A 15303-nucleotide genomic window follows, 5' to 3' on the forward strand; every position below is an offset into this window, starting at 1 on the left:
TCTTTGCTAATAAGGAACTCCTGCAAATGAACTCTTTTTCTTGAAGTTGCTCAAACCACCATCTCATCTTTACCATTTTCAGCCTTTTCTAGCACAGCTGTCACCAGAATAGTCTCTCCCTCCTGTCACTACTCACTTCTATTGGGCTTTAATACTGTCTCTCATCTATTTCAACACCTAGCCATTTCACATACATTCAGGTGAATTCATGTGTCACATCCAGAGTGGGCATTACCTCCACTATACAAATAAGGAATAAGCACCTACCCCAGGCACCCTGCTCTTGAGAAGCCAGGAGGATTTGCAGCAGTTCATTGGTCTCTTGTTCCTCCAGAGCACAGTAACAGGGTGACTAAGGGGCATACCTTAATAGGAGCCCAAACAGCATCTTCCCACCCCTGTACAAGTGACCGAATTTGACAGCAAACACTTTTCTTTTTAAGGTTTCTTCTTCTCCTAACTGCTCTTCTGACAGGCTGGTCAGCTTCTGATCTCTGTGCACACCCACTAAGAGCGACACACTTGAAGAGTCTGGTGGAGTTTTGTGTATAGTACTTTCTTTTAGCTCATCACTTACAACTACACGTGGGGGAAGTTAGACACTTCCTGCAGCTTTTTTAGAGCAGCCTGGGAGTACGGCACGAGCTGGAGCACTCCATCGTCTCCTCCACAAAAGCTAGAAAAAAAAAGTAAGTGTTCTGTCCCTGAGGCAGGGCATTGCTTCTATTTAGCAGCATTCTGCTTTGTTCTGGTTTGGTCACTGCTTCTCCATGCTGTGTGTTTGTGCTTAAGAAATGCAGACTCTGTTGATGTTTCACCATAGTCTAAAGCTCCTTGTGATTGATATAACAGAGAAAAAGTGTTGCTGGGTCTGCATTAATTAGAGTTCATTGTAGTTCATGAACTCTGTCTTACCTGTCTTCCTTACAAATTCCCCTTCCTATAAAAAAAGGTATTTCTCTTATACATCAATTTTAGTTCCAGTCAGGGATAGATGATAATTAGGAATGAAGGATTTTGGCAGGATACAGGTTGGTGTGAGGTTAGATTTAGCTATTACTTCAGTGCATGAGGCTGTATACAGAATTATAATAGAAATATGAAGGCTGGGTTTCTTTTGAGAAGAATTCATATCCAGCCTCCGGTCTCATCCTTATTCTGCTGTAAAAGCAAGGCAGGCATTTAATTGCGAAGTTTACATGCTGGTCTATAGAGAATAATTGGATACACTGCATTCCTTCTTTTTCTCCATCTTTTATTCACACAGTACCGCTGATCTCTGGCACTCAGAAACATGGAGACTGAGTTAATCTTTGGGAGTTGACTACTTTGCCACAGACCAAAGAGCATCTGTTATTATTTTAAAACTGCTCTTCCCATAATCCCATTTAGGTCTGCTGCTGCCTTTAAACCAGCAGCTGCTTAACTTCCAGTAAACTCATTGCAATGGGGAGAGAGACAGTGGGGAAAAAAAACCAAACAACAAAACATTCTGCTCATTTGCACTTAATGGGCAAAACTGATTTTCTTCTGAGAAATTTTCCACAGTTCTGTACACAGGACACTACATTTAAAGAAATCTTACAGTTTGATTTGAGCACTCCCTCTGTCTATATTTCTGTCTGAAACTGCAGGTTCCAGGTTCAGCATTTCCTATGCCTCTTGGGGAGACATTGATCTTACAACCTCATCATATCACACAATTAGCATTGCTGTCAAGTGTCAGGACACTTTGGGAAATACCTAGTAGCTGGCATTTTTGCATGAATAACTTCCACGGTAGATCCTAAGTGTCCCAACAAAGAATGAGATGCTCATGGTGGTAGATGCACAAAGAGTCAGGAGAGATCAGAGCTGGGATTCAGACAAGACACTACAGATTTAGCAGATGTGAGTAGGCTTACAGAGACATCAGATACATGCATAGGTGCAAAGAGGAATCTTTGAGCATCGCAGTTTTTGTTTTCATCACTAAGGTCTTGAGAGGAAAACTGCTGCCAGTATGAGAGTTGGTAGCTATAGGAGGTGACCCAGATGTCAAAGAAGGAATATGCCGTTTCCCCAATTAGTCGAGAGTGAAACATAGGACAAAAAGGAACAAAGAAATTGAGTTTCATGCTAAATGGGGAAGGAGGAAATATTTGTGTCTGAGTTCCGAGCACTTTTAAATACCATCTTTAAGTGTCCTGTTAAAAATAAGATAGTGTTGAGTGTAGAAGTCATGGTGGTTTTCACAAGACTTTGCAGATCCTACTGGCCGAGACAGATCCACTTTGGACAAAAGCAAAAAGAAACTGAGGTGAAACTCATTAGACTTCTCAGTGACAACCCGTGTCAGTGAGCCCAAGTCTGGTAGACCATAACATTATTTTGGGTATCTTTTTGCTTTGTTTTTCCCCGTAGCCTCTTTAGTGCTGATGATACTACCACAGCAGTGTAGTTCCCACATCACAGCACCACCCACACAGACCAAAAAGTGCAGTGCCAAGGTCTCCATGGGGGAGAGTCAATCAACAGTCACAAGGTTAAAGCTCAACACTGTCTTTGCATTATCCTACTCCTAGCAAAGAGTGGCCTTCCTGTCTGTGCTCACTCTTTGCAGTGCAGTTAAGCCATGCACAGACTGGGGGTTTTCAGAGGGATGAAAAAACCCACATTTTGGGAATGTACAAAAAGCCTGTGATGCCCATGACTGTCATCATGGCAGTGAAGGTGTCAGTGCAGGATGAAGGGAAGCTTGTGAATTTGGGAGTTTGGTCAAATGTGTTTGGTTATGAATAAATATTCTCTGCAAGTGTCACTGCCTGGTGGCACTGGACATTTGTCCCAGAACCAACATCCTCTGCCTTCCATGGGAACTTGAGAGATAGAAGAGGTATGAGTTACATTTGTGAATCGCCTGGGCCAGAAGGGGTTTGAAAACCACTGAGTGACTTGGGACAGAGGGAGGAAAAGCAGCAGTGGATGGTGAAAAGGCAGGAATGAACCACAGCAGTACAGAGATCACACACAGGGAAAGACAGACTCAAGTGACAACAGGTTGACAGGACGTGACCAGGTAGGGATGGAGGACAGAGCCTGGGCAGGGCTCAGCAGTGACAGGTCAACAGGACACAGGACCACACTGTGGGCAGATACAACCCTTGACTATTAATAAAAACAAATTGCTACCTGGGAAGCAAACAGAGTCATTGGCCAGACACCATCCACAGCCAAATCAAAATATGCAAAGCTGTGGCAAGGTAGGACAATTGTATGGTCACTCAAACTCACACCCTCTACCTGAATCTGTTCTGTTCTTGTGTGGTAGCTATAGAGTTCCCTCTGTGAGTCCAGGAGCATAGAAGTGCTGAATGCCAGCTAAGGGATGCCACAAGCCATGCCACATATGCTGATCTCCTTGCCTGCCCAAGAGGTGATGAGATCCAATCTTCACACCTCTGGAGGGAATGCCCTCCTAGAAGGAACAAGTCTTTCTTGATCTCAGGGTAGCAGTGGTTGTCCTCTGCTTGCTCAGAATTTGAAGATCTTTATTGATGCCTTGCATTGTTCCAGGCGTCATACATGGCCACATGCTGGTGTTCACTGAAGGGTGAGATGCATGGCCTCAGTACAGAACTCTCTAGCAATTCCAGGTGAATAGCTGCAGCCCCAGAGATAATTCCGAGTCACACTAGTTTGGAAGGTGAAAATGGTTCTAGTATGGGGCCTTTCTGTGGCTCCTAGTGTGTTTGCAATTGCAGGCGTGAGAGGTTTGGCTGGAGTGACCTGTTTGAAGGCCTAGAGGCAAAGAATAAGGAGGAAGATGCCCATAAGTAGCTGCTGGTGAAATTCTAAAGTCTAAAGGATAACAAACAACTCCATTTAAGGGGTACACCTGTGGGTTTGGATATAAGTCTTGGTGCTTCTTTGTTCAGCTGCTGGAAGTCAGATTTTCCTTAAATCTGGCAATTAGACACTAATTTTGCAAGCAGTGTGCCAGCATGGCCAGATCTCCCCACCTTGTTAAAAAAGCCTGCTCACCAACACCCCAGCCTGCTCTTTTGGGAGTCCAGAGCAGTATTCATCCATGTGCAAGCCCTCACAGCCAAATCTGCTGGCACTTGGCTGTGCTTTGGCATCCATGAGCACTCCAGAGCAGGAGGGAGAAGCTATGTGTGGGAATTGCCCCTCTCAACTCCTTTTTCCAAGACTTTTAGTTCCAACATGAGCCAGTAAGAAAGTTTGGCCAGTTAGGTTTCCAAATGAGCAACTTGATGAACAGAAGCTGTACAATAACAGCCCCCACTGCCAAGGCTACCAATTAAGCCATGATAGCTTTAGGAAGTCATTGAACACCAGTGCCTGATGGATTTGAGTGTGAAGGTGTGAAGAAGAGGGTGTGAAGGACACCTGCTCTCAGCAACTCACTTTCACTGCCGCTGCTTGAAAACCTTCGCTTTCTCAGCCTATTCACTTGACAGGCTTTATAATTTAGCCTCACATTTATGACAGTTTTTCTAGGGTTTCTGATGGCTCTCCTGGCCATGAAGCCATTCCTCTGGCTCCAAGACACCTTCCAGACAAGCTGGTAGGTGCCAGGGAGTAAATCTCCCCTGCAACAGCTGCTCTGTGACGGTCTCAGGGAGGACTGAGGAACTTTGTAAGGTCCAAAAGACACACAATCATGAGTCACAGCCTTTGAATCATGAGACTGGAGAAAAAAGTCCACTGGTATGGGTGGATTTTGGTGTCTATTTTTCATCTGTGAACTTCCCCTTTGTATGACATTTAAGTAGTTTTACCTGCTTTTAGATGTGTTTAGTAAGATGCTTTTAAAGCCTGTATCAGGACCTTTCATTAACATGTTTCTCTCCAACCCACCTGGCATGCTGGTCTCCTGTGTAGTGTAACAAGGCTTTAGGACACAGTTTAGGGAAGGATCACTATTTTAAATTGGATCCCTTGTCAACCTTGAATTATGACAATTCCCCTTACTGATATCACAGATGCTCATTTTAGCAAAATAGTACATTTAGTACTATTGTGGGATTTGTAGATTGTGGAAAGGGTGAACTGGATCTTTGTAAACACCTCTACACAGGCGTTTAAAAAATCTATAGTTGCAGAGAGTTCACACCTATGAATAAAGTATCGTGAGATAAACCTCATCAGAAGTCTTTGCTGAATTGCCCTCCTGAAAGGCAATTAGTTAATATCCTCTCTCATTTAACAAATATCTTCTCTATCTTTGTAAGACTGCTTGTATCTGCAGAGTAAAGTATTAAGGCTGTGTAATTAATCCCAAGGTCTTTCTTCTTCCTTACAGCAGTAATTTTCAGCTTACAAGTGTCCCATATATTGTTTTAACCAGCACTAGTCAAGAGAGGGGTTACCTTCTTCACCACAGCTGAGGAAAGATATTTTAAGATGGAGTTGTGCTCAGGCTGATTTCCCAGTATAGCCCTGTAGTTTTAAAACACTTTTTTTCCCTACAGAGTACATTCATACATTACATTCAAATTTTAAACAATGTTGTTAGAAAACAATTTTATGTTCAGATTTCAGATTATATAGCTTCAAATCCCACTATCTTGTGTGTCTCAGTAAAGCAGGGTTACTAAGTGGAGCTGTTGCTGGTTTTCCTTTTTATACTGAGATTTCATTGTAGGAGTGACTTCATCTACTAATTTGTTAATAATGGGGAAAAAAAATAAAGCAGTTCACCGACTTGCTGGAGGTGACTTGATAATGGGTTATGGGTACCATAAACATTTTTCCTACTTTCAAAAAAAGCAGAGCAAATAATCCACAGCAATTTCTTATTTTCTGTTCAAGTTAAGAGACACAGAAGCTAGGGGCTGGAAAGTTTAATAGTTTATGAAGTTTACAGGCAGGTAATGTAAGTTCTGCATGGGAAGGAGAAGCCAACATCTAGACAAGGAGTGATTTTGCTGGTTATGAGTGTTGTAGGGAGCACATCTGTCACATCTGGGAACTGATTTCTTTTGACACTAGATATGAGTGGTCAGGCTGGCATCCTGGTGGTACCCCTGTGTCAAATAGTTCCAGTATCACATGTAAGTAAGGAAAGCACACAAAAACCCTCAGGAGAAAGTCAGGTCTTGTCCCTCTGAGGGCTGATTTATGCTTTAAGACATGAAGGTTTTTCTCATCTACAAATATTGGGGACAGAAAGGAACATGTAAAGAGGAAGTTTATTTTAATCCTAACCATCATCGCACTTATTTTAAATTGTTCTTAATATCACATAAATACCTCAAAGGTTTCAGCTGTAACAACAATCCTTGGCATAGCAGGGATGATCAGAAAAATATTAGAAAAAGAAAATTTTATTAAATAATGCATTTTGCTCATGTAATTGTACTCATGTTATGGATTTCAGTGTGTGTTTTTCTCTTTTGTCCCTCTGTATCTCAGATGAGTTAATCCATAGACTTTCAACCAGTCTGTTCAACTATTGAGCTTTTTTTTAACTTCTCTATTCTTTGTAATGGTATCTGTAATTTTCCTTTTTATTTGTGCTAATAGGGATTATTCTTATCACTCCAACTTCTCTGTTGGAAATTTAAACAGTTTTACATGAGCAGCTCATAGACAAATAAAGAAAAGCATTCAACCAACAGTGTGAACATAACACAACAATATTAGAAATGCAAGAGCATAAATACAGAGCAAGTACAGAGCACATCTTCCTTAGTGGACTACTCCGTCTTCCAGAGATTTGTGCTCAGGTGCTTCCTGAGCCAGAGGTGATGTCTCTGTCCTGGAAGATGAGATGCTGTGCACACCCTGAAGGTGACAAACATGCACATGCTGGCTGTGGTTTGTCACGTGCAGTGAGCCTCACAGAGCAAGATGCCTCAGAGTGATGATAAATATATGTTGAGCTGTTGATACAAAACATGGCCAGGGCCTGATGTAACACCTAGTTATGGTTGGTGAGACCTAGCAGATAAGAAAGGATAAGTCACAGAAAGGTGAAAACTACTGAAAGCTACAGGCCAGCGAAGAAACCTAATGCATTGGAACAGCTTGTATCTCACAAATGTGTTCTTGGATATTACTTATCCTTGGCATCACAGCTATTTTTGACTTTTATAAATGCTTGAAAAGTGCTGGATGTGATAAATTTCTTAAGTTCTGTTCAAACAAAATTGCTCATCACAAAAGTTAGCAGAAAATGCTGTATGGATTTTTCAGCTGTGTAATTATTGTAATTTTTAATTTAAATTAATATCTGAGATGCAGGTTAGCCTTGACACCACAGAGGAAGACAGAACTAGGAATCTTATGGGCTGAGCCAAGTATCAATCCAGTAAACTCTAAAGGCCTGAGAAGAAGATATCAAGGTGCATTCAGTTGAAGAGGGGTGTAGAGGCCCAGAGAAACTGACTTTAGTCACAGAGTGGATTGTGGTGGTGTTTTCTTCCCCGTAACTGCAGGTCATTATAAGGGGCCATGTCACCAGGAGAAATTTCATAAATTGTCTGCTGAGTGCTGCTTTGTGATCTTCAGTTTGTGAAGGAAACCCCTCTGCAGTCTTGGAGAGCTGAGCTGAGACAAGTGAAGCCCAGAAATAGGGCTGGATTCAGCGCCCAGAGGCACAGAGCCAAAAGGAGGGTGAGTGGAGCAAATGCGTGTGCCCTCCTCTCCTTCCTGATATGGGGCTGGGACATAAAGCATTCCTGCTGGGAAGAATGCAAGCTCCCAAGCTGACAGGCCAACAAGTCAGGAGAGTCATTCAGCACATGCTTTTTCTCTACGAGTGTAAATCCACACCTATGTCTGTGCTTTGTCAGCTGAGGTGTTGTGCTGGGCAGCTGACAGTCTTTTAAGTGTGAAGGTCTCTTCAGCTCAGCCCCAGTCCTGTGGCTTAGTCCATATGCCAAATGCCAAGATAAAAAGGCATGCTGCATGCAGGCAGCTTAGTAAGTCATAGGGATCTCCTTCCTGAGGCTCACTCACAGGTGCTGAGCATGGGAAGGAGGCTTAGAGCAGAGTGGGAGGGAAGGATGTGAATGAAGGAAGCAAGAGAAACAAACACTGGGAGCCATGTGTCTGCAGAAGAAATCTTTTATTACCACTTCCTTCCTGCTCTGTACCATCACTGGCTGCTCTGGGAGAAGCCGTGCAGAAAGGAGACTATTCAGACAAACACAGGGTCAAGAGAAGTGTGCAAAGCCCGGAGGGAAAGGAGGAGAGATCACCTTAACCACTCCTGAAGGTGTTTTTGTTAAGGTGCAAGCGGTAGATGAGTTCATGAGTAACTGAGATGGTGTGTGACTTGTGCCATGTCCATGCCCTGGCTGCCACCATCTGCCTGACCTATGAGCTGTATTCACCTAGAATCATAGAGTAGAATCGTAGAATTGATTGGGTTGGAAAAGACCTCCGAGATCATCAAGTCCAACCCTTGGTCCAACTCCAGTCCATTTACAAGATCATGGCACTTACCTGCTATGCTTTGCCTTTGAAGGGGAGCTCTACAAGACCCTCTGTGGTGTGAAGGTGTGCAGCAGCTCTTACATCAGTCAGGCATGTCTGAATTAAGGACAAGTCCATTCACAGATGAGGTTTGGGCAGAGAAGCACTGCTGGCCCTGAAATCAAGCACCCTTTTTAACTTCTCTACACAACAGTTTTGTAGATGGCCCAGAGAAAATCCTTCCTCCTACCGCAAGGGTGGCAGGCACTCAAGAGGTAGCAAAAACCTCAAGTCACCACCAGCCTTGATCACAACCACCATTTTTGTAAGTTAACACCAGCTCTCAATACACTTTCACTGCTAGGAAACGAGCACCCTCTGACACACGACCTGGCAGCCGCCCTGCTGAGTACTGTATCACCTCCTCCAAACACCAGTGAGGATTCTCTTCTCCAGTCGTTCTCAAGATGGGACAATACTAGATCCAACTTCTTTTTAAAGGCATGAACATGTCTAACTACTCTACAACTTCAAATTCCTCTACCATACTTTTGTAGGCTGAGCTCTGTGTGAGATTTTGGGTGCAGGTGACACATGGCATAAGAAATGCTGGGGCTTTTAGCAACTATAATATGGTTTTAGAATGGGAACTAGCAGAAAGGAGACGGATGGGTTTATTCCCAAGGACAAAACTTCAAATATACCCACCGGACTGCAGTCCAGTTCTCAGAGGTGGAGGGATGTGGCCCTATGGAAAGATACTTTGGCCCAACCACTGCAGCAACCACCAGCATGTCAGCACTGAAGGTGGAAAGTGATTTGTTGTGGGGAAGTGGAAGGCAGTTGCGGAGGGCAGTTGCACCCTCCGGTGTGTTTCTCTGCACACAGCACTTTCTCAGTTCCTCTGTCTGAGGAGGTGCCTTTGAAAAGTCCTCATCTGAACACGGAACAGCTTATTCTGCTGCTGGGGCTGGGGACAGCAGGTACCACTGGCTCTGCCTCCTCCCTTGCCAGGACATCTTCATTCAAAACTGACTGCACTGAGATACTTGATGGAGGTGAACATCTCTAAACGAGATTTTTGTAATCACTCCTGTTCAAAGAGCATTACATGTCTTTGCCTCCATCTCTTAAACATGTGTAGATTCCTCTCTTTGGTCTTGCTAGCTTCCTCTAACTGCCTGTATTTCCTGTTGTTTCCCTGTGGTATCAAACCTATGTGGTTGTCAGTTTCACTGAGTTTCTATGATGGGTGTAATTTCCCAGTACAAGTTTAACTTCTTCAGCTGTTATTCATTAAGAGGAGGGAGGAGAAAAGTATGTATTAGACAGACCTGAACCACTGGAGATTTCCAGTGACCAGGTTCTGGTTCCTGTATACAGGATAGTCTCTGACACAACAACGCAGTTGGACTTGATGATCTGAGTTCTTTTCCAACCTTAATGACTCTGATTCTGTGAACTACCACCACCCACTTCAGATGGTTCTCCCACCTGAGCAACCATAATTACTACCTTCTTTTGGAATAGCTACTCAGTTTAAAAAAAAGAACTGAAGGCTAATGCCCTCAATTTCCTCTGAGAATTGTCTTTAGTAACTGATCAGCAGCTCAGAATTATTTATGAGGCAGCATGGTTTAGGGACAGTCTCAAATAACTCATTCTAATAGACAGACCCCATTTTTAACAAGACAAAATTTCTGTAGTCAAGGAATTTCTGGTGAAAAATGGCACTTTTTTCTGGAAGTAAATCAGACCTGACTCCCAGGGGTCCCTAGAGAAGACAAGCAGGACTTGGAAAACTTGCCTGTCTTAGATGTTTCCCCAAAACAAGTTGTTCCGCTGACATGTTCAGTTGGCACCTATGGGGCCATAACCTTGACTGACACATTTTTAAGTGATGCAATGCTAATTTTCACCTTGTCTTCTGATTCTCAGGAAACACCAGCTGGAAAAAGAATAATGGAAAATTGTTTAAACAGAAGTAATTGTTCCATTTGTCCAGGAATTCCCTATGAAGACAAACGAGTACTTCTGGCTGCTGTTTATAGCATTGTTTTTGCTATAGGCATTCCAGCAAACTGCCTAACTTCCTTACTTACATTTGTACAAATCCGAAAGCACAAAGTAATTGCCATCTACATTTTCAGTTTATCAGTGTGTGAGCTGATGTATTTAAGTACCTTGCCTCTCTGGATTATCTATGTGCAAAACAAGCACGAATGGACCTTGAGTCCAACTGCTTGCAAAATGACAGCATTCATCTTTTTCTGCAATATATACATCAGCATTCTGCTTTTGTGCTGCATTTCTGTGGATCGTTATGTGGCACTGGTGTATCCTCTGGAATCAAGAGGGAGAAGAGGACAAAAAAAGGCCTTCATAATAGTCGGTCTTCTTGTTGCTGTGGTTGCAGTAATCCACATTCCAGTATTTCACATGGAAGATAACAGAAAAACCTGCTTTGAGACTGTGCCCCTTAACATAACATTGGCTTCTCTTAGCATCGCTAGATTCCTATTTGGATTTGCCATACCCTTCACAGTCCTTATTTTCACAAACTACAAAATTTTCCAAATTACAAAAAATAGCAGCATCTTGACTTGTCCCCAAAAAGCCAAAGTGAAGTATCTGGCTATCGCCATTATTGTGATTTTCTTGATGTGCTTTGCTCCCTACCACGTGGTACTCATAATAAGAGCCATATACTACATGCTTCATCAGGATTCCTCATGTCCATTTGAAAAGAGGATATATTCAGTTTTTACAACCTTTCTGTGTTTAGCCACTGCAAACAGTGTTGCAGACCCAATTATCTATGTGATGGTTAGTGAAAATGTCCGAAAAGACTGCTACATGAACCTGAGAAGGTGGAGATTGAACTCATTGAAGCTAAATTCATCTATTAATTACAAGACTGACAGCACAAAATTGAAAATACAAGAATCAGGGGAAGAAGGGCAAAGAGAAGAACACAAAGAGCTAACAGATTCATCCAACACTCAAAAGACCTGTACTAGTGGCAGAGACCAAGAAGGTGACAGCTAACAGGTAGCTGCTGAAACAAATAAGGAGTTCCCCATGCCAGCTGCAGGCTGCAGACTGCAGCACACAAGTAATTACATGCTGACATCATCTTGCATGTCCTGCATGGGTCAGCAACTCCTTGAGGACACTACAGGAGTGACAATTCTTATTTCTCTTTGTCTCCTACAATAAACTTTGCCCACCAGTGTCATTGGTGAAAATATTGCTTTGCTAAGGAAATGTGGAATAAATTAAGTAATTTACTTTGACTCAAACCGAAATCTTAAAAGCTTATTTTTTGACTGACTCTTTTGCTCATATGAAGTAAAATCAGTTTTATCTTTTGAGCAAAAAGAAAAAAAACCAACTCACTGTTGAGTAGAACAATATACTATTTCTATGGTTGAAATTTTTGCTTCTTGAGGAGGTACGTGTTCAGATTCTCATACATGAAATCTGCTGTTAATGTTTGTGGTTAACCAGTGGAAAGTATTAAAAATGAGTAAGTCTTTCAACAAGAGCCTTGAAAATGTTTCTCATACTTCTGTATGCACTGCACATTCTGGAAGAACTAGAGGGTAAAACAGTGGCCTGGTAACACAGAATGCTATTACTGCTGCTGCATTAGCAAGATCCTGCACTGTCCTGAAATTCTTAAAATGTGCCATTCTAATGCTTGACAGTTCACAATTAGTAAATTTTACTTGGTTGCAGTCAAATCTAGAATGCATTGACATACATAGAAAACTTGAAAATTTCCAAGTGGAGTCAGGGACTCTTTTATGCCATCTCCAAACATTTGCTGAGCTTGTGTTTCAGTTCTGAGTAAGCTAACACTGTCTGTACAAGAGCCAAGTGCCTTACTGACATGGAAGGGCTGGCAGCCTGGAGAACACAGTCCTTTCTCCCCATAGCTTGGAACGTCCTTGGACATGCTGGAGGTGCACACAGGAGACCATGCTGTGGCAAATTTCATTATTGATGCTACCACACATGCTATGAATAACTTATTGATCCCAGTGTCTTCAAACCAGAATTTAAAAATCAAGATATACACAAATCTGCCTAGATTTATCCAAACAGTGTCTTCTATTCTTATGTGATCCAACAAAGATCATGAGTCAATCTGCACATGAGTTTGTAAAGTGTTTCACAGCACTGTTCTGTTTCATCTGTAATATTGCATTTATGTTATATTTTAAAATTGTTCTTCTTGTTCATATTTTTGAACTGAACTAGTGTTAGCCAATGCAATATTAATGTAAATACAGTACTTCTTAATATATTAAAATTGCCATTGATATTTCTGTATATTATGTTTTATTCTTACACTCTTTTGGAAAGAAAAATTGTGCCAAAATTATATTTCCTCCATTTATTATATTTATTACATATTTCCTTTTTTTTATTACTTAATTAACTCCTCTGTTATCTACCTATGAAATGCTTTTTTCCTCAGAAGTAGTTCATGTAATACTAAATTGGAAAAATGTGAAGTTTTGTTGTGATGCTAATTAACAAATTCTGTGTTCCTATTTTCATACACATCCCAGAAATCAAATTCTCTAAGGTATCAAGAAGAGATCTGTATATCAGAGTATCTGTAACTTTGCTGAAAAGCAAACTTGCAGCAGCAGCTGAATACAGCTTGTACCAGCCCCTGTCAGCCCCAGCACTGCTGACACATCTCTGAAGATGCAAATGCAAACTGCCTCAGCCTGAGGATTTTTACAGTCTAAACATAAACTTGGATGAATAATAACAGTGGATTTAGAAGAAAACCAAAGGAACAGGCTTCTGAACTGATTGAAATGGATGCAAATTAGATATTGACCTCAATGAATTTAGAAATCTCTCTGATGTTTTTTGTCTGATAAAAAATTAGTGTCTAGAGAGGTGATTGTCCCACTCTACTCAGCACTGGTGTGGCCTCACCTCAAACCCTTTGTGCAATTTTCAGAGCCACGATACAAGGAGGATATGAAGCTATTAGAGAGTGTCCAAAAGAGGGCTATGGAGATGGCAAAGGATCTAGAGGGGAAGTTGTATGAGGAGTGACTAAGGTCACTTGGTCTGTTCAGGAGGCTGAGGGGAAACCTCACATTGGGAAGCAGAGGGGTAGGTACCAATCTCTTCATTCTGGTGACCTGTGATAGAACCCGAGAGAACAGCATGAAGTTGTGTCAGGGGAGGGTTAATCTGGATAGTAGAAAAATGTTCTTCACCCAGAGGGTTGTTGGGCACTGGAACAGGTTTACCAGGGAAGTGGTCATGGCATCAAGAGTTCAAGAAGCATTTGGACAATGCCCTCAGGCACATGGTGTGACTATTGGGGTTATCCTGTGCAGGGCCAGGAGTTGGACTTGATGACCCTGTGAGTCCCTTGCATCTCAGGATATTCTATAGTTCTATGAACCAACACTAGTGCCCAGTGCCATGGATGAAAGAGACAGGGATTATCAGGGTTTGATGCAACAGCTGTAATTCTTTTGCCTCACTGAAGTTGCATGATGTTCTAAATTACTATATAATTATGCATCTTCGCTTAATGAAAATCCTTAGAGTTTCTTTATCCAGACACACTCTGCACCAAAAGCATTAGAAGTGACAAAGACCCAGGCAGCCTGATCTAATTTGGAAACTTACTTAGATAATCTCCAGAAATGCTTTCCAAACAATTCTGTGACAGATTATTGAAGGGATTAGGGGCCAGGTACCAAGCAATGTATCCACATGGGAAAACTGCAAATCCTGACTTCTTTGGATAAACAGGAAAGCAGTTTGCCATCTGAGGGAGGACACAGAAAGATGCTATTTCACATTCTTAAAATACCTCATCAGATAAACTTGTTGTTTCTTATCTGATAAATTTAAGCATGTGATCTGATTTGTCAGGCAGTATCTGACTGTGCCACCCAGGCAAAGGAAAGGTCTCAGCACTGGGACACATGTAAGAGACTCAGCAAAGGGCATTATTCAGGTCAGAGCAGATCTGAGGGGTGGTCTGATTGTGTGGGTCTTTCCATCCTTTTCTCCTGCAGAGAAATCACCAGTGGACCTGCAGGAACTGCCTCGTGATGTGAAGAAATGTTCACCTGCTGCATCAGATCTGCACCTAAACACAGATGTTTGGATCATCTGTGTCCCAAATTCCTCAATTCAATTCAAGCTATAGAATGACTTGGAGAGAGCACAGAACCAAACCTAGGCTGTGCTTTCCAGATTGGTCTTTAGATGGCCAGGTTTCACACATAAGACTCAGAGCAGCTAAACTGCTCACCAGTGTATGGAGTTGAGATTAGAAAATTTCACTCTCTTTTGTATTCAGCATTTACTCAAGTATAACTTCCACCATTTGATTTAAAGAAGAGTGGGCTATGGAATAAATAAAACATTTCATTTTTACATGTGTCTCAGACATTCATAATGTACCTGAGAGATAAGTGGATTGCTGATTCTTTCAAGTACAACTGTAAAGCATGACACGAATAATTTCTGGCTATGAACTAGAGCTGACCAAACCTGTTTTTACAGACAGTATATCTGATCTGTTTTCTTATTCATCAATTATAATCTATTTCTATAGACTGCAACTTTTTAAGTAAATGTTTGGAGTAAGTCACTTATCAAACTCTATTCCTAACTAAGAAATGCTTTCATGTTCTGTATTAAATTTTGCTTAAAGAGGATAGTTATACAAAACAGGCAAAGCCCAATATGAAATACCTCAGACTCTGTGTGACAAAGTTGCATCTTTTGTGACCTTGTAGCTGCTCTCATTTAGTCCCTGCTCTCATGAACAACTCAATATCAAATCTTTGTTGGGTATTGACTGATGAAACCTGAGAG

General features: G+C 41.8%; 1 protein-coding gene across 2 annotated transcripts; it reads left to right on the top strand.

Annotated features, from left to right (window-relative positions):
• Window positions 1–578: 578 nt before the first annotated feature.
• On the top strand, window positions 579–14859 carry GPR132 (G protein-coupled receptor 132). Of its 2 annotated transcripts, XM_071559376.1 has the most exons (3): window positions 579–689; window positions 7446–7623; window positions 10366–14859. In XM_071559376.1, exon 3 carries the CDS (start codon window positions 10390–10392, stop codon window positions 11473–11475), a length of 1086 nt encoding a protein of 361 aa, XP_071415477.1. In that variant the 5' UTR covers window positions 579–689; window positions 7446–7623; window positions 10366–10389; the 3' UTR covers window positions 11476–14859. The 2 variants fall into 2 exon arrangements, with proteins under 2 accessions (XP_071415477.1, XP_071415476.1); XM_071559375.1 differs by lacking the exon at window positions 7446–7623.
• Window positions 14860–15303: the final 444 nt, after the last annotated feature.

Source organism: Pithys albifrons, chromosome 6 (genome assembly GCF_047495875.1).
Source record: "Pithys albifrons albifrons isolate INPA30051 chromosome 6, PitAlb_v1, whole genome shotgun sequence".
Classification (NCBI taxonomy): Eukaryota; Metazoa; Chordata; class Aves; order Passeriformes; family Thamnophilidae; genus Pithys; species Pithys albifrons.